The sequence below is a fragment of the Molossus molossus genome, unplaced genomic scaffold (genome assembly GCF_014108415.1).
Source record: "Molossus molossus isolate mMolMol1 unplaced genomic scaffold, mMolMol1.p scaffold_m16_p_1, whole genome shotgun sequence".
Classification (NCBI taxonomy): domain Eukaryota; kingdom Metazoa; phylum Chordata; class Mammalia; order Chiroptera; family Molossidae; genus Molossus; species Molossus molossus.
In genome coordinates, this window is record NW_023425344.1 from 4,278,156 (window position 1) to 4,297,474 (window position 19,319).

Here is a 19,319-nt window from a genome sequence, read left to right on the forward strand (position 1 = left end):
ACAGGTTTGGGGACTCCGGGCAGCAGCGGGGGGACAGGGAACCAGGAAGAAGAGATGCCCGAGGGACAGAGCCAAAGCGTGTCCACCCCTGGGGTGTCTGATTGTCCCGGGCCACAGGGTCTGCAACACCCGTTTGTGCTTTTTTTTTTAAAGATTCTTTTTTTTATTTTTTTAATATTTGTTCTTTATTGATATTAGAGAGAAAGGAAGGGAGAGGGAGAGATAGAAACATGGATGACAGAGAACATCGACTGGCCGCCTCCTGCATGCCCCCACTGGGGATTCGGCCCACAACCTGGGCATGTGCCCTGACGGGGAATCGAACCGGCGACCTCTTGGTGCAGGGTCAACACTCAGCCGCTGAGCCACGACCAGTCGGCCACATATGTGCTCTTCCAGGCACATGAACATCATCCACCCTCCACCCCTCACAAGTCTGCAGCGCAGAGGAGCCCCATCTCCCGGGTGGGGGTCCCTCCTGGGTCTCTGGGGGGGCGGGGGAGGAGCAGGCGCCCTCAGGCCAGGTCTGCAGGTTCCGTCCCCAGCGTCCCCAGTGATCGGCTTTACACTACAATTGGCTCCTTTTCTTTAGCATCTTCTTGGGATTCTCACCGTCGCCAACATCGCCTTCCTGCTGGCTCAGCCTTTTGCTGTGTGAAGCGCGGAAGGAACGCCCCCGTCAGAACCCTGACTGCATCTGCCCGGGCGCACGCCGGCCGTGGGTGATCCATGGCACCCGGGGGTCCCGCTGTACCTGAGCGATCCTGAGGGGTGTTCCCCAGAGGCAGGGTCCTCGTGGTTGGGCCCCCCGGCGTCCCCTCTTTCCCGGAGCGGGGGCTTCTTCCTTTTGGTCTTTAGGGGCTTCTCTGTGAAGACACAAGAACCCGGACACGGGCTCTCACCCCAGGGAAGCCACGGCGCCTCTCGGCCTCCCCCCTCCCAGCCTGCCTTGAGCGTCTCTGGGCCGGGGATGCACCCATTTCACTTGTAAGGACACTGAGGCCCAGGGGCTAACATGTTTCCCAAGCCGCGTAGCCCATAAGGGGCAGGGCTGGGATTCGAACCCGGGGCTGCCGGGCTCCGGCTGTTTCCAATCAGCCAGCTGACTGGAAGACTCCGGAAGCTGTGGGCACCTGAGAACACAGCCCCAGTACGCAGATTTTATTTCGAGACCTGTGCACTTTTGCACCCCGTGCCATCACTCTCCAGTCACCAGGCTGTCACACCCTGTGACGTCGCTGAGTTGGGGGGGAGGGGTCGGTTATCCCCATTTTACAGATGAGGGAACAGTCGGAGATCAGACACAGCTGATGAACAGCAGGCCCGGGAATCGGAATTACTGATCCATAGAGAGCAAGGGGCCCAGGGTTGGGCCGACTGAGGCTGCTATTTATAGGGAAGGACACAAATGCCCAGAGAGGGTAAGTGCAGCGTCCAAGGCCACACAGCTAGTTAGTGGAGGACATGGGACTGGAACCCCTTTCCCAGCCCAGAGGGCCCCCCGCACACCCCCTCCTACCACTTACCTGACGGCCCGCGCTTACTCGGAAATGGTTTGCTTTCGGCAAGGGGCACCCGGGCCAAGGCCGCCAGCTCAGACATGAAGCTCTGCTCCGCGTCCTGAAGACCAAGCAGAGCATCAGCCGGGCCCTCTCAACCCCTCCCCCAGGATGGGGCTGGCCCCTCCAGGGCGGCGGCAGGTGTGTCCCCTCCAGGGCGCCTGGCAGGTGTGTCCCCTCCAGGGCAGCTGGCAGGTGTGTCCCCTCCAGGGCGCCTGGCAGGTGTGTCCCGGATGTGGAGAATTCTCCCAGGGGCAGGGCAGAGGCACGGGAGAGGGAGGGGGCTGACATTAACCAGCTCCTGCCAGGCAACTGCCCTCCTCGCGCACACTGGCCACGGATCCCCTTCGGCAGATGAGAAAACAGGGGACAGGTGCCCAGCGAGGCCAGAGGCGCAGCGGCTCCGATCTCGCCCACTTCTGCCTGACTCGTCTCAGCCCTTGATTCCCAGCCCGTGGTTTGACCACACAAACCTGGACAGTGACCCGACCTCTGGGCGGCCCCGTCCCCATCTAACCGGTCGAACAGGGACCTCCCCCTTGGTGGGCGGAGACCGTGGTGGTGAGGTGCACTCTCCGCGGGGCTCCCACGGCCTCAGTGACTGCGTGTGGACCGCCCTCACGGGTTCTCGTCGTCACCATCACCCCCAGGCTTGTGGCTCTGCTCTGCGGGGCCTGCGCTCTCACCACGGCCTCCGATCCGCAGCACCTGGCTTCCTTTACCGGCAGCCAATTAATTCCCTTTAGAGCCGGGCTTCAATCACACACTGATGAGTTTCCTGTGACGAGATGCCCGTGTTCTGGCACGCGGATTGAGCCCCTGGTATGTGCTAGACCAGCACGAGCCACATTCCCCAGCAACACCCCCTAAATGACGCCGACGTCAGCCCTGACTCTGAGCAGCCCGCATGCTGGTGACCCCCTGCAGGGAGACGCTCACCAGAAGACAGATCTGCGCCCAGGGCCTGGCCCGAGCTGGGTGCTGCAGACACACGGGATCCACAGGCTCACGGTGGGTCGGCAGGCTGACGCGTCATCAGCCAGGGAGACTCAGTGAGGGCCCGGGGGGTGAGGGAGGTCCCGAGGGGGCGTGGGTCCCTCACAAAGACCCTCTGACCTGTGATCACAGGCCGGTCTCTGGCCCTGTCCACCTCTTCAAAGGCCTGCCAGGCCCATCTCTGCAGCTTGTACCTGTAACTGGGTCTCCAGCTGGGTTTCCAGAAGGTCCAGGACTCTCGCCTTCTGCTGCCAAGTGTCCAGGCGGATGCGCTGGTGGACCGTGAACTGGGCCAGGAACTTTTTCTGCTGTGCCCGCATCCTGGCAGCGGGAATGGGGGCTGTCGGTGCTGCCCTGGCTGGCAGGGGACTCAAGACCCAGCCCAAACCTTTCCCAGGGGCCCGCGAATTAGTGACTGGTGGCTGTCCTTGAGCCCTTGGAGCCGCGAGAATGGCCACTGTGGGGTTTGGGGGTTGGAAAATGGATGGTTTGTAACCTCGTGTTAATGCAGTCTCGCTATCTGGCCAGCCCAGGTGCACAGAGTGCTTCATTTGCATGTGAATAAGATAAGCTTTGCATGCGTGGACTAATGAATGGGTCCTAGGACTCAAGAACGTCTGTTCGTTATTTTTTAGGTTCAAAGTCTCTTTCCGCCGTAAAAAGCGAGAGACAAAGCTAGGCTGTACGGTTTGCAGAGATGCCATCTCAAGGAAATAATTTACATAAATCCACTTGTAACCTGGGGGTACTAATCTGCAAATAAATGGGACTGCGTCCAAAGATCTGGAGCATTTGCTCCCTTGCAAAGCTCCCCCTCACTCCAAGCAGCGTGCTTGTCTTTCATTGCATTGCACTGATCCAGCAGGCCGAGAGACTGCAGCCACGATTCACCGTGGCCACAGGCGAGCCCCTCCAAGACCCCTCCAAGACAGGCTGACTCCTCCTGGACGTGACTAGCTGGGGGTCAGAGAACGTCTCCGGCACATCGTTTATGGGATCCTCAGGGTGGCCTGGTGACATCGGCAGGACAGAGAGCAGAAAAGCCAGGGGCAGGAGCCTAGAGGGCGGGACGTCCCTGAGGCCCTGCAGCTGTGACGTGCTGAACAGCAAGTGACCAGTGAGAAGACGGTCCTACCCCGGGCGGGGCGTTCTCCCGAAGAACCCACATTGCTAAAATTGCAGTCGCCCGAGCCCCACCCTCACAAAACAGAAAGCCCCTTTCCTCGGATGCCACACCTGAGAAATCATGAAAGAGGCAGCCCAGACCCTCCATGAAGGACAGAGCTGGGCAGAAAGCGGTCCCTGACCCCAAGAAAGCCCACTCCCCTCTCCTTTCCTGAGCCGAGACCTCACCTGCTGGCGTTACCCTCCCTTCCTCGCTGACGGTCCCCTGGCCTCTGCAAATAGGAGCATTCAGTCCCATCCACCCTGCATCCAGGATTACTCTCTGCCTTCTCAGTCTGTGACTGATTTGCTGAAAGGAGCTGAATTTCTAGACCAGAAGGCAGGAGCCACCGTTAGCCTCACAGGCAGCTGTCCGAGAAGTGTGCCCAAAGGCACAGAAGCCCACCTTGCTTTTGCTTCATGCTCTTTCTTCTGCCAGTGAAATCTTTCCTCTCTTCTTTCTATTTGTCTGGCAAACTCCTATTCATCCTGCAAGACCCCATCGTCCACCTACCCATCTATCCATCATGCATCTATCCACCCATCCACTCGTGTGTTCATTCATAAAGGCATCTCTGCAAGGTTCTGTGCTGGGTTTTGAAGCTGCAGGTGTGAATAAGAGACGTGCAGTCCTTGCCTTCCTGGAGCTCCACCCGGAGCTGGAGCTGGGCAGGGACAGATATGGAGCAACTGGCTGTGACACCTGAGGCCAGTGCTCTGGGCCTCAGTTGCCCTGGAAACCCTTCATTATCACAGGTGGCTCTGGCTTTTCTCCCTTCGAGGTAGGCCACGCAATGTCCCCCACTGGCGTCCCCACCCTAACCCTGAACCTGTGAAGATGTTACGTTACATGGCAGTTGGGACTCTGCAGTCCCAATTAGGGTATGACTTCGGGATTCGAGAGGACCCTGGATTACCCTGGAGCTCTGAGGCAGAGGAGTTTCTCCAGCTGGAGTCACAGGTGTGGCGGAAGAGGGAGGCAGACAGGTCCCAGGTGTGACGGGGATGTGGGAGCCATGTGCAGGGAGTCAGGGGGACCCCCAGCTGACAGCCACAAGGAAACAGGGACCTTGTTCTACAAGGCACTGGATTCTGCCACAACCTGAGCAAGCCGGGAGAGAGCCTTCCCAGAGCCTCCAATCAGGGCCCACGTGGGACTCGGAGAACGAGCAGCACCTGCCCAGGTGCCTGACCTGCAGAACAGTGAGGTGACCGGCTACCTGTGGTCTGTGGTGAGTCCCTGTCAAGGCCACAGTGGGGACACCCGTCTGCCTCACTTCCTGCTCCCTCACTGTGCTTCCTGGGGTCACCTCCCATAAACAACCTGCCCCCTAGTCCTCAACCTGCCCCCTTGGTCTGTTTCTGGGGGACCCCACGGTATGAGTGAGGAGGTGGTGCTGTGTCAGGGCTATGAAGGCCACTTCAAACCAGAAACGAAGCCACAGCCACACCTGAGGGACTGACGCCCCGTGCCCTGGTGGGCCGCGTGCAGAGCGGGAGCAGGTGGGCGCCTGGGCCTCCATCTGGTTGAAGGTAGACACCTGCAGGCCATGTCCAGGGCTGAGAGAAACGTGACATGTAGGGGCCGAGTGTGCTCTAGGTGGGGACCTCACCTCTGGTAGACACCGTGGGGTGCTTCCTGGGTTCCATCCGCGCCCGTGGCCCCTGGCGAAGGGTCGCCCAGTTCTTGCTTTTTCTGCAGCTTGTAGTTGTCCCTCCTGTCTCCTGGAACATGAGCACAGCGGTCAAGGTGCGGTTTGCAGGATCGACTCTGCGTCTGGGCAGGTGATGGGGACAAAGATCGGCAGGACACGCCAGCTTCCACAGTGCCCTTGAACAGCCCCTGAGGTCTGCCCCAGGGGGGCTGGTGGGTGAGGGTGCACGGCCTCCGTCACAGACTGGCAGCCCAGCAGGGCGCCCGTGCCCTCCCTCCAACCACTCGGCCCCCGACCGGTACCAGGAGAAAGAAAGATTCAGCACTGAGAGGCCGCCACAGACAGCTAAACCCACACCGAAAGGAGAAACCGTAAGACACGCAGAGCGTGGGCGCACAGACAGACGTTCCCCCACAGATGTGGGTGCCGAGGGGGTGCTCTCCAAGGACCTGCGAAGTGTGGGTCTGAAGACAGAGGACGGGACTGCGTGTCAGCACACACTTACCCTGACCTGGCCGCCACCTGACTAGCAGCTCCACTTGCCCAGCTGCCTCAGTTAACTAACCACCCACCTAACTAGCCACCACACCTAACTAGCCCCACCTAACTAGCCACCCACCTAACTAGCCACCACACCTAACTAGCCACACCTAACTAGCCACCACACTTAACTAGCCACCTACCTAACTAGCCACCACACCTAACTAGCCACCACACCTAACTAGCCACCACACCTAACTAGCCACCCACCTAACTAGCCACCCACCTAACTAGCCACCACACCTGACTAGCCACACCTAACTAGCCACCACACCTAACTAGCCACCACACCTAACTAGCCACACCTAACTAGCCACCACACCTAACTAGCCACCACACCTAACTAGCCACCTACCTAACTAGCCACCTAACTAGCCACCACACCTAACTAGCCACCACACCTGACTAGCCACTACACCTGACTAGCCACCACACCTGACTAGCCACCACACCTGACTAGCCACTACACCTGACTAGCCACCACACCTGACTAGCCACCACACCTGACTAGCCACACCTAACTAGCCACACTTAACTAGCCACCACACCTAAGTAGCCACTACACCTAACTAGCCACACTTAACCAGCCACCACACCTAACTAGCCACCACACCTAACCAGCCACCACACCTAACTAGCCACCACACCTAACTAGCCACCACACCTAACTAGCCACCCACCTAATTAGCCACTACACCTAACTAGCCACACCTAACTAGCCACCACACCTAACTAGCCACTATACCTAACTAGCCACACTTAACCAGCCACCACACCTGACTAGCCACCGCACCTGACTAGCCACCGCACCTGACTAGCCGCACCTGACTAGCCGCACCTGACTAGCCGCACCTGACTAGCCACCACACCTAACTAGCCACCACACCTGACTAGCCACTACACCTGACTAGCCACGACACCTAACTAGCCACACCTAACTAGCCACACTTAACTAGCCACCACACCTAAGTAGCCACTACACCTAACTAGCCACACTTAACCAGCCACCACACCTAACTAGCCACCACACCTAACTAGCCACCACACCTAACTAGCCACCCACCTAATTAGCCACTACACCTAACTAGGCACACCTAACTAGCCACCACACCTAACTAGCCACCACACCTGACTAGCCACCACACCTGACTAGCCACCACACCTGACTAGTCACACCTGACTAGCCACACTTAACTAGCCACCACACCTAAGTAGCCACTACACCTAACTAGCCACACTTAACCAGCCACCACACCTAACTAGCCACCACACCTAACTAGCCACCACACCTAACTAGCCACCCACCTAATTAGCCACTACACCTAACTAGCCACACCTAACTAGCCACCACACCTAACTAGCCACTCTACCTAACTAGCCACACTTAACCAGCCACCACACCTGACTAACCACCGCACCTGACTAGTCACCGCACCTGACTAGCCACCGCACCTGACTAGCCACCGCACCTGACTAGCCGCACCTGACTAGCCACCGCACCTGACTAGCCACACCTGACTAGCCACCACACCTGACTAGCCACCACACCTGACTAGCCACACCTGACTAGCCACCACACCTGACTAGCCACACCTGACTAGCCACACCTGACTAGCCACCACACCTGACTAGCCACCGCACCTGACTAGCCACCACACCTGACTAGCCACCGCACCTGACTAGCCACACCTGACTAGCCACCGCACCTGACTAGCCACCACACCTGACTAGCCGCACCTGACTAGCCGCACCTGACTAGCCACCGCACCTGACTAGCCACCGCACCTGACTAGCCGCACCTGACTAGCCACCGCACCTGACTAGCCACCACACCTGACTAGCCACACCTGACTAGCCACCGCACCTGACTAGCCGCACCTGACTAGCCACCGCACCTGACTAGCCACCACACCTGACTAGCCGCACCTGACTAGCCACACCTGACTAGCCACTGCACCTGACTAGCCACACCTGACTAGCCACCGCACCTGACTAGCCACCACACCTGACCAGCCACACCTGACTAGCCACCGCACCTGACTAGCCACCGCACTTGCTGTGAGCTGTCCAACAGGCCACCTACCTCGCTGGACCTGCGCTTTCTAGCCCTTCCCAGGAGATCTAACTGGATCATCCCCAGGGGGTAACCTGCTTTGAGCTTTAAATGAAAAGGAATTGCTGGAGTGAAGAAACAGGCAGGATGTTAATGTGGTGGGTGAAGCTCGACCACATTGTTCTAACTCATGGCCTGGGCAATCCCGTTAGAGCTGGGCTATCAGGGAAGCGGGGAGTCGGAGCTGAGAGAATGGATGGAGGCTGAAGGAACCCTAGTCCCACAGATGGGGAACTGAGGCCTCGAAAGGGGACGTGAGCTCCGGGTCCCGAGTGACGCGAGCACGGCTGTGTCCTACCGGGCGAGCTGAACCCTCACTTGGGGAACCCGATGAAGGGCCTGCAGAGCCGCCATGTTCCTGGGCAGGTCCCAGGCTTTGTTTGATCCTAAGGTCAGAGCCCAGGATGAAGGCGCAGCTGAGTCACTGAGAGACGTTCTGTTCAGAGCCCTGCCCCCCTGCCCAGGACCAATTCCAACTCTGGTCCTGGGACAGTCCAGGCACAGCCCTTCAGAGAACACGGGGACCCTGTTCTGAGGCCCCGATGCAGGGAAGGAAGTTACAAGCATGGCCTTCGGGAGACTGGCTTTTGTCTATTTTTTTTTTTATCTGCACCCGAGGACATTTTTGCATTTATCTTCAGATAGAGCGGGAGGGAGAGAGGGAGGAAGAGAGAGAAACATGGACAGGAAAGAGACACATCGAGCAGTTGCCACCCACACGACCCCAACTGGGGCCGGGGACAAACTGCAACTGAGGTACGTGCCCTTAGCGGGAACCGAACCTGGGACTCTTGGATCCATGGGCTGATGCTCTAACCGCTGAGCCAAACCGGCCAGGGCTGGCTTTTGTCTATTATTGCATGATGCCATTCAGGCTGTGGGGTCCTGTCCACACCCGAGGAAAATCCTCTGGGTCTTGGGAACACTGTATGGGTCACTGTCCTCTTCTTACGGCCACTTTAACAGCTTTCACTGAGGAAGTTTCCATCTCTCTGGCCACCAGGAAGCCCAGAGCCAAAACACCATGTGACCACTAAGCAGGAATCTGACACATGTCCCAGACGATGACCCCACCCTACCTCATCTTATGGTCCTGATTCATCTACTTTAAGAAAGTGTGTGCATGTGTTTCTCTAAGGGCCTTTCAAAAAGCCTTTTGGGGACAAAGCAGGGGATAAATCAGTCCCTGAAGCACTAAAAAATAAGGTTCCCAAATACAAAGTTTGGAAATGCAGAGCTTGTCTGGCTCCTGGCTGTGGGCTTCCCCACGGAGGTGCGTACCCTGCAGGGTCCTCAGATGCTCCAGTCTGCGGTCCTCGTGCTCCTGCAGGACCCGCCGGACCTGCTGGTAATACGTCTGCACGAGCCGGCTGACGCCCGCGCTGGTCACGTACACGCTCTCCACAGCCGCCTCCAGCAGCGTCCTCTGTGGGCGGGAGGGGAGGGCTCGACAGGAGGTCACACACTGCCCTGCCTCCGCTGGCCCGGGCTCCCTCTCCCACCCACTCCCAACCTGCACCGGTTAGTGAATAGGCAGAGTTCATGTTGGTTTAAACCAGTGGATACAGGGCGGGGCAAAAGTAGGTTTACAGTCGTCCATATGGAAAATAACACAATAATTAACAAAGAATTATAGAAGAATAAACTCTGTTTTGTGTATTCACGATGGTAAACCTACGTTTGCCCACCCCTGTGTTATTTGCCTTGGTCAGGGATGGTCTAAGGCTAGGTATATGACCCTGGCCAATTAGATGCAATATTAGGGAAAGTCTGCTGGGGACGGGGGGGCTTCCCTTTCCAAATACTAAGGCAAAGCCTCAGTGCAAGTAAAAGACTTTGCCGTTTTCCTCTTCCTTCCTGGAATACAGATCTGATGTCCGGCGCGTCAGTGGCCATTTTGAGACTATGAGGCCACACACTAACAGCAAGAACGGTGGATCAGAAAGAGTGAGCCTGGCCCTTGGTCACATCACAGAGCCTCTGTGCCTGGAACCACCTGCCTGCACATTGCTTGTTAGGTGGGCTGGGTAACTTCCATTATCTGAGCCATTTCAGTAGGACTTGCTGCTACTGGCACTCACTCATTCCACAGTGATGCCCCTTCAGAGCCAAAGCAGCAAGCAAGGAATGCTGAGATGCCCCATCGCCGGAGACGTGATGGCTGGGTTACCATTGTGACCGAGGTTAAAGGTTACCATCCTTTACTTCATAAAATGATGGGCAACCTCTGTAAGGCCAAAGCTCCCGGGAGGGTGCGGCTGCTCTGTCCAAATCCGGCCTCTCATCTGCCCCTGCCCTCCTACCCCTCCCCCATCCTCTCGCCCTCAGGTTCCCCAGGGATGGGGGCTGGCACGTACCTTGAAGTCCTCCCGGTCCTTGGCCCGGCTCCTGGTGGCCGAGGCCCTCGCGTGCCCCAGCAGCGCCTGCCCGAGGGCTCGCTCCGTGTGCTGTTGCAGGCGCTGCCCTAGCTCCTGGGCCTCGGCCAGGAGCTGCTGCTGGAGCTGCAGCCGCGTCTGCTGCGCCTCCTCCTCCAGCCTGCGGGTCTCCTCCAGCACGCGTGCCTCCTGCAAAGGACGGGCACGGAGGGGGGCAGCCCGCGCTGCTGCCCTGCACAGGAGCTCTGGCCAGGGCCAAGCCCAGGATGCTGGGTTTGCCTTCCCAGGGCCCCAGGAAGGTTGGGGAAGGGATGGAGAAAGGGCAGAGAGTGGGGGTCTCTGGGCTTGCACAACCCAACACAGTGGATGAGCTGGGTGCCCGTGAGCACCCGCTGTGTGCCCAGTGCCGTCTGTGGCCTGTCACATATACGAGAACTTCCTCATTCTTCCTGAACCCTAGGAGTGTTCGCAGGCTCAGAGATGTTGAGTAACTTTCTAAAAGACACACAGCAGAGCTGGGTTTTGAAGCCAGATCTGAGTCTGAGAGTAATCGGGGCATCACGGAAGCCAAGGCAGGGCAGGCGGGGCCCTGGGGACTGCTCTCCTCACAGGAACACGGGTCGGAGTCGGGGGCAGGGCAGCCTGCTGCCCACCGAGCTCTCCCGGGCAGAGCAAAAGAGTGTGACCCGGAGTCAGCCTGCTCGGGTTTAAATCCCAGCCCTGTAATTCACAAGTTCTTTCTTTGGATCTGTTAAAACCTTAAAACAGACCACAGGGCCCCCTTTTTCCCAATCCTGATGACAACTGTACCTATCCCCTCTCTGACTGCCTATGCATTTTCGGTATAACCCTCGTGACAGTGTACAGGGCCGCCCTGCCCCCACCCTGCAACTACTGGAGTGGGGTTTGGGGAGCTCCGCTCCGCGATCTCACCAGGGCTCTGAGCAGCTGCCACTGATGCTCCTCCAGGCACGGGGAGGAGCCGCGCTCCAGGGCCTGCTGCTCCCGCAGCTCCTGCAGGAGGCCCTTCTTCCCCGACAGCCGCATCTGGGCCAGCGTGGCCACGGCGCTGCCCCGCAGAGCCAGCCTGCGCAGGGCTGAGCGCAGGAGCAGGTCGTGCCCCTGCAGGATGCCCCGCGCGGACCTTCGGGAGAGAGGGCAGGGCTGGGGGTCACGCCCTTGGCTTCTCTGGGTGTGACCGTTCATTTTACGGCAACTTGACTGGGCCCAGCTGCCTGGACCTCTGCTCAGACATTGCTCTGGGCGAGGTCAACTTTACGTCCGCAGACGGAGTGAAGCAGACTGCCCTTCCTCAGGGAGTGACCCATCCAATCTGCTGAATGCTTGATGCACAGAGAAGGACCCTCTTGTAAGAGGGAACGTCTCCTGTCTGCCTGCCTTGAGCCGGGATGTCACCTTCTCCTGTCTTTGAACTCAGACTGAGAGACCGGTTCTTCCTGGTCTTGAGACTGCCGGCTCGGACTGGACCTAATGTCATCAGCTCTCCTGGTTCTCAGACCTTCAAACCTCGGACCATGATGGCGGTCCCCTGAGTCTCAGACACTGCCACCTCGAAGGTCCTCTCTCCCCTCTCTGTCTCTATAGGTCTATCTATAGATACATGGATGGACAAACACATACATGCATGCATATGTACACACATCCCATTGGTTCTTTCTCTGGAGAATCCTAATACACTGAGCTACCAAGAAATGCCCAAATGTCACCCAACACCGCAGAGGCCAGTCAGTTAAGCATCCACCTTACAGATGAGGACCAGGGTGGGTATCACACAGCACAAAGGCCCTGTACTCACTCTTCACTGAGGCCACCAAGCTGGCCCAGCACGCGGTGGAGGACGCTCTCGTGGTGGTCCCGCAGGTGAGCCTGCAGCACGGCGGACAGCGAGTATTCCTCCATCCACACCTAAACCCCAGGCAGAGGGACAGGGTCAGCCCCAGCTCAGCTCATCCACCACTGCTTTGTTCAGAAAGCTTTCTCATTAACGGTTTCTGTCATATTTCCTTCTGAAGACTTAGAACTTTTCCTGTTTGCATGCACATTGTGAAGCCCTGAATACATATTTTCTGTGGCCTGAGGAAGGGATCTAATTTCTCCTGGACAAAAGGATACTAATTGTGCCAGCCCTTTATTAGAGGTGACTTTCTGTGACCGCCGTGCCACGTTGTATCACGTAGTTGCCATAGACACATAGTTTCCATATATACACAGCCCTTCTAGCTCTGCTATTCTGCAGGTCTGTTTATTCCTGTGCCCACACCTCCCTGCTTCCCGGCTGTCGTACAGCAAGACTTGGTCAATTTTGTGTTTAATTTTCTTTATCCCCTTTGTCCTCCTTTGCGGCTTTGACAGTTCCATGTCCTGTTTCTGTCCCCTCAGTGGTTTTAAATTTTCAACATACATTCCTGACCCCACAGAACCTGAGGTTAATCAACATGCCCTTCACCGTCTGAGTCATGACTGTCCCTGATTCCGAAAGTGTCCCGTGCATCAGGACTCTGACTATGGCCTCTCCTTCCCCCTCTGCGGCCTCTCCTTCTGGAGCTCCTAGGACTGTAAGAAGTCTCCCTAGGACTTCCCTTTGCTCTCCATGTCTCCTGCCCCGTTCATTTTCCCACCTCGGTAGCTCTCTGCTCGGCCCCCTGGACCACCTTCCCACAGGTCTCCGGGTTCCCACACCGGGGCCTCGGCCACCTTCAACCTGCTGTGGAACTCATCCATTCAATTTGTTTCGTAGCTATAATTTTCATTCATAAAAGCGTATGACCTCTAGTCTGTTGTTGTCTTTTTCCATCATGTCTTGTCTTTAGGGCCAGGAAATCCTTCTGTGATGTTCTTCGTGGTTTTAAACACACTGCCTGCATGAGCACGTTCTGACTGTCCTTCGTCTGAGTGTCTGGTGTGTGTCGTGATGCGAACTTGCGGAAGGTGCTGACTCTCACGATGGACTGTTCCTTGCACATTTCGTAACTTTGGATGTTAGCTCACCTTCAATGTGGTTTCGCTGAAAAATCCTGTGAGGTCCTAGGCCACGTAGCTAATACATGTGAAAAGTGGGGCAGGGACTGAATGCACTCCTGCCTTTCTCCGAAGCCAAGTCTTCTGGCCCTACCATGCTCCTTCCTGACTATTCCGTCCCACCAGGAGAACACGCACTAGCTCCGAGTTACAGCTGGGATCCCTCATCAAGGTGGCTCCTCTTCGGCACCTGCAGTGGCTCAAAGGGCGCTGCCCCCGGCGGCCTGAAGAGGGCGCATGCTGCACACACAACTCCACAGAACACAGACCTGTAACACATATTCTTAATCTCACAAAGTCACATTGTGTTTTCTGTGAAAGTCTGTCTCCGGCTCCTCTCCGGAGAAGTCTACAGAAACCTGTCAAAGTGCTTGGGAAACCAGACAGAAAATTCTGCACAGTCTCGATTCTCTGAAAGGTAAATTCGCGTCGTCACTAAGGCATACGGGGTCTTCGGTGTCAGTTTTGAGATTGCAGACGCAACCGGCAACGCGATTCAAACGTCAAGAGGACCAAGGTCATCAGACCAGAAGGTGCCCACAATGGTCAATCCAGCGTCATCGGATTACACTCAGCAGCGGCAGCCGCAGCCGGCTGTGCGGACCCGGGGAGTAGCTCCTGGGCAGTTGGTGGTTTGGATAAGTTACTTTGTTTCAGACTTTCACTGACGACGAGGGAGAAGGAAGTGACAGGGTGCTGCTAAGGCTTGGGCGCGTCCTATTCACAGGGTGGGATCCGGGCGTGCCGGGGAGGGACACGTGGCAGCAGGGAGGGACACGTGGCAGCGGGGAGGGACACGTGGCAGTGGGGAGGGGCACCTGCCAGCGGGGAGGGACACGTGCCAGCGGGGAGGGGCACCTGCCAGCGGGGAGGGGCACGTGCCAGCGGGGAGGGGCACGTGGCAGCGGGGAGGGGCACGTGCCAGCGGGGAGGGGCACCTGCCAGCGGGGAGGGGCACCTGCCAGCGGGGAGGGACACGTGCCAGCGGGGAGGGGCACCTGCCAGCGGGGAGGGGCACCTGCCAGCGGGGAGGGACACGTGGCAGCAGGAGGTCCTCTGTGAAGGACCAGGCCACAAGCCCTGCAGCAGGACCAGCGAGGCAGGGCTGTGCCCAGCGAGCAGAGGAAGCAAGGCGGCCAGAGAGGCTGGCACGGCCTGAGCCGGGGGAGAGAAGAGGACGGCCCAGGGTGACCAGGTCCCGACACTTGGGTCCGGGGAGGGCCAGGCGACGACTCAGGCTCTTCCTCTGTGTGAAATGAGAAGCCACTAGGGGTCCCGAGCAGAGAAGAGACACGATGCGACCTGGTGCCTTTACCAAGTCCACGTGCCAGCGATGATGAGACACACAATTATTTTCGGTCTCACTAAGGAAGGAAAAACGCTGCCTATTCGGCGAAGATGCTTCTCCATTTCTGCGATGCGAAGATATATTTGAAATGGGTTTGGGGCTGTTTTAATATATTTAAAATAAATAACAGATATATTTAAAATATTACTAATGAGTGGCCTATGGTATATTTTAAATGTGTTCTGGCTGGGGGTTGAGAACAGACCACAGGGGCCAGGGCAGACAGGGGGACCAGCAGGCCCCTGTTCAGTGACATGGGGTGGCGTTGGCCAGGGTGCTAAGAGCAGAGGGTGAAAAGGGGTGACTCCCAATTAGATTGAAAGTAGAACGAACACCATTTCCCATTAACTGGATGTCGGGGGTGAAAGAGGATAAACCCAAAGGTTTGGCCCAATCGAACGGAAAGATGGAGGAAGACTGGACAGAGCAGCTGGGAGGGAAGGTCAGTGGTTCTGTTCTGGACTAAATGTGCCTGTCTGTCCCTCTCTCTGCAGATCTGGAGAGAGCTCAGTTCACGCGCGGGTTCCAAGCTGGAGATAGACACGTGGGGGCTGCAGGCCCTGAGCCCAGCAGCCCTTGGGGAGCTGACCCCCGAGAACCACGTGAGGGAGCTTGGATTCCTCCCAGTCGAGCCGCCGGAGAAGACCCCAGCTGCACCCGTGGGAACCCTGAGCTTAGCTGTGCCTGCTCCCGGCGCAGAGGCTGTGACGGAATGAGTGTGTGTTGTTTTAAGGTAGTAGCTGGGGTTGTTGGTTGGGCAGCATTAGAAGACTAATACACAGGCGTGTGACCAGCTGAGAGCCGCAAGGGACTGCACTCGGTAGAGAAGAGGGTCACGGGCATCCTGGGGCGCTGTGTTCATGTGTCAGGGCGAGAAGGAGCCACCATCGAGGACACGCAGGAGTCCAGCAAGAGTGTCACGGAGGAGGGGAGCCCAGCCAGGGTGGGCGAGAGCTCAGCTCGGACAGGGGCGAGGTGATGGGAACCTGCCTGAGCGGGGTTCAGAGAGAGCCCAGGACTGAACACCTGGCCGACTGACTGCAGCCAGTGTCTTCACCATTACGCTACAATGTAACCCCTGCCGCCACCCTCCTTAAAGATGCAGAAGCTTGTTCGGGGGAATCAGCTTCCTAGGGCAGCTGTAACAAATTACCACACACTTAGTAGCTAAAAACAACACCTACTGTCTCCTAGTTCTGGGGTCAGAAGTCTGAACTGGGGCTCACGGGACTAAAAACCAAGGTGCCAGCAAGCCTGCACCCCTGGAAGCTCTAGAGCAGCGGTTCTCAACCTGTGGGGTGCGACCCCTTTGGGGGTCAAACGACCTTTCACAGGGGTCGCCTCAGACATAACAGTAGCAAAATTACAGTTATGAAGTAGCAACAAAAATAATCTTATGGTTGGGGGCCACCACAACATGAGGAGCCGTATTACAAGGTCGCGGCGACAGGCAGGTCGAGAACCACTGGTCTGAGGGACCCTTCCTCCCCTCCTCCGCTTCAGAGGCGCCTGCATTCCTGGGCTGGTGGCCCTTCCTCCACCCTCAAGCCCAGCCCTGGGGCCGAGTGTTCCCCACACTGCATCCCTCTGATTCTGACCCTCCTGCCTCCCACGTTCATTTACAGGGACCCCCGTGATGACAACGGGCCCACCCGGACCACGCAGGACCCTCTCCATCTCAAGATCCTCAACTTAGTCACATCTGCAAAGTCCCTTTTGCCACGTCGGGCAACATGCTCACGGCTTCTGGGAATTGGGGTGGAGACAGCGTGGGGGTGTTAGGCGCCTCTGGGCCTGACACAGTGGACTGGGGAGAAGCCCAGAAACCCGCATTAGACGGATGATGTTTTGAGAACCGCCAGGTACCATCCATTCCAACCGTGTGACTGAGAGATTCCAAAGCCTTTCACGACGTCCCGGACAGTGGACATGTCTTGTGGGTGTTTTCCTTCTCATGATCAAATATCCATCTGAGCCACAGAAAGTTCATCTGTCACGGACACTCGGACAGTGGGACAGAACACGGATCTCTGAATATCTTGTGGTAATTTAAGGCAATTAACGAGTCAACCAGTGCGTAGATTGTGACAGCCACACCCTGAGAAAACAGTCTGGGGCCAAACGTACTGAGTCAGTTGATGAGACCATCAACTACCCTGCTCACCTCTTGCATGAATAACTCCCCTGGAAACACTCCTGCTCAAGCCAAGGAAATTCACACGTGCACTTACAAAGCAAATAAATAGTAAACCCCAGAAGCTGTGCAGTCTGGTATTTGCCTAAAACGACGGAAGACTCATAACCAGAGAGTTTTAGACGAATCACGGGGGTTTGTCTAATAATGCATCAGAAATGAAACCCTGATGTTTTCAGCGTCAACATCATCGACGAACACTGTGCGAAAGGGCTGCCTCACGGGAGCCCCGCTGGGCATTTCATCCCTATCTCTTCACACAGAAGCTGTGGTCCTGAGACATTTAACAAGTTGTGCAAAATCGAAGTTGTTAAAGGTTGGCTAAATGGAATGGTATCGTCACCCCGTCCGTGAATGGATTCGCTGCGACTCAAACCGAGACGTTCAGCTCCAAGGCTAGGAGCCTGTCTGCAAAGCACAGCTGTCTCTAAAAGGCCCCCACCCCCATTTGGAAAGCCCACCTCGGAGGGACATCAGACTCAGCTGGTGAGCTTTCCAAACCACGGAGGCCCGGGCCCCCCTCCCTCCCCTGACACTCTACATTAGGTTGTGGGGCCCAGGATTGTTAAGAAGCAGATGAATTCAGCTTCATTTGCATCCCTGGGAAGAACTCAGGGTCCAGGTGACCTGTGGTCATTTCCAAAGCCGCAGTGTTGCTGCTAGAAGCACAACGTTTCCCTGAGCATTTGCCACATCCCAGCACTGGGCTTGGGATGAGGGAAGGGAGGCAGGGAAAGCAGGTGGCTGCCCCCCAGGGACTTGGGGCCAAATGCAGGAGGCAGAGGGGCGACATGGCGAGCCGGCACAGGAGGGACCGAATCAGGAGGTCTAAGAATCCACAGGCAGGAAAGAGGCCCCTGCCCGCCCAGGGCCGTCAATGCGCCTGTGTCTGCATGACGCTCTCTTCTGTTTACTGTTGACCCTGAACAACACGGGTTTGAACTACACTTACATGTGATTTTTTCACCCAATAAATACTGTAGATGTATTTCCTCTTCCTTATAATTATCTTCACATTCCTCTAGCTTACTTTATGTAAGAGTCTATCATACACATCACATAAAAAATATGTATTGATTGGCTGTTTAGGTTATGGTAAGGCTTCCGGTCAACAATAGGCTATTAGTAGTTAGTTTTGGGAGAGTCAAAAGTTATAGGTGGGTTTCAGATGTATGGGGGTCGGTGCCCTTCACCCCGCGTTGTCCACGGTCAGCTGCATCTGCTACTTTCCACGGCTCCAAACAGGTGCTCTGCTCCGCATCAGCCGTGTGCTCTTCTCTGACTAACTGAACACCCGCCACAAAGAAACAGGACTTGTTTCTTACGACGAGAACCTGGGGTGGGCGGTGGCCCAGGGCTGGGACAGTGACTCCAAAGGCCACCAGGGCCGTGGGGCCGTCCAGCTGTCTCTGCCCCCCACCCGAGCAGGTCAGCCTCCGTGCGCCTGCATCCAGCCTGTGCGTCAGAGGACGGTGGGCGCCCTCCAGCCCTGGCACGAGCTCGGCAGGGAAACGGGGCGCTGCAGGAGGGCTCTCTCTGGGCCGCGCTTGCTTTCGTGACGGGAAGAGCAGCTCTTTGCAGGTTGCCACACCTGTCTCACAGGCCAGAGCTCGGCCACTGGGCCCCTGGAGGGGCAAGGGCCCGGGACACTGAGCCTGTTGGTTTTACAGCCTCCACGGTGCAGGACAGCGAGGGGGAGGGAACCGTGGGCGATGTGAGAGTCAGCCCACTTGGAAAGCCCTTCTTTTACAGAACAGTTTATAGATAAAAACAAATCAATGTATCCAAATTAGTTTCTTATGGCTGCGGTAAACACATTGCCACAAACTTGTTATCTTACAGCTCTGGAAACCAGAGGCTAAAATAAATGGGTCTTAATGGGCTAAAAGCAAGACCTGGGCAGGGCCGGGTCCCTCTGGAGGCTCCGGGGAAGAACGTGTTCCTGTCTTTTCCAGCTTCTGAGGCACCTGCGTCCCTTGGCTCCTGGCCCCATCCCTCTAACTTCTCATGTCATCAGATCTCCCTCCCTGACCCTGACCCTCCTTCTTCCTTTAAGGACCCTCATGATGACACTGGACCCGCCAGATAACCCAGATAAGCTCCAAATCTCAAGATCCTTAATCCCATCTGCAAAGACCCTTGTGCCCTGTTAGGTGATCAATTCTGGTTCTGGGATTAGAATGGACATCTTTGGGGGCCACCATTCTGCCCACCACATATACACACAGTTTCAATAATGAAATAGACTCTCCGAAAAGCAGGAGTCCCGTGTGTGGAGCCCCCACCTCCCACCCCCGTCCATACCCTGGGAAGCACCTTCTGTCGTTTATTTCTCC

At 56.9% G+C, this 19,319-nt stretch overlaps 1 protein-coding gene across 1 annotated transcript in view; it reads right to left on the reverse strand.

Annotated features, from left to right (window-relative positions):
• Positions 1–504: 504 nt before the first annotated feature.
• Positions 505–19,319, reverse strand: part of EVC (EvC ciliary complex subunit 1) — a 52,940-nt gene continuing 34,125 nt past the window's right edge. Inside the window, exons 13-21 of the mRNA XM_036281165.1 lie at positions 12,219–12,328; positions 11,336–11,546; positions 10,385–10,591; positions 9,309–9,453; positions 5,333–5,444; positions 2,750–2,876; positions 1,527–1,620; positions 755–866; positions 505–650 (exon numbers count right to left, since the gene is read on the reverse strand). Of these exons, the coding sequence (XP_036137058.1) occupies positions 569–650; positions 755–866; positions 1,527–1,620; positions 2,750–2,876; positions 5,333–5,444; positions 9,309–9,453; positions 10,385–10,591; positions 11,336–11,546; positions 12,219–12,328 (1,200 nt within the window). The 3' untranslated portion in view covers positions 505–568. The remainder of the gene's footprint in view (positions 651–754; positions 867–1,526; positions 1,621–2,749; positions 2,877–5,332; positions 5,445–9,308; positions 9,454–10,384; positions 10,592–11,335; positions 11,547–12,218; positions 12,329–19,319) is intronic.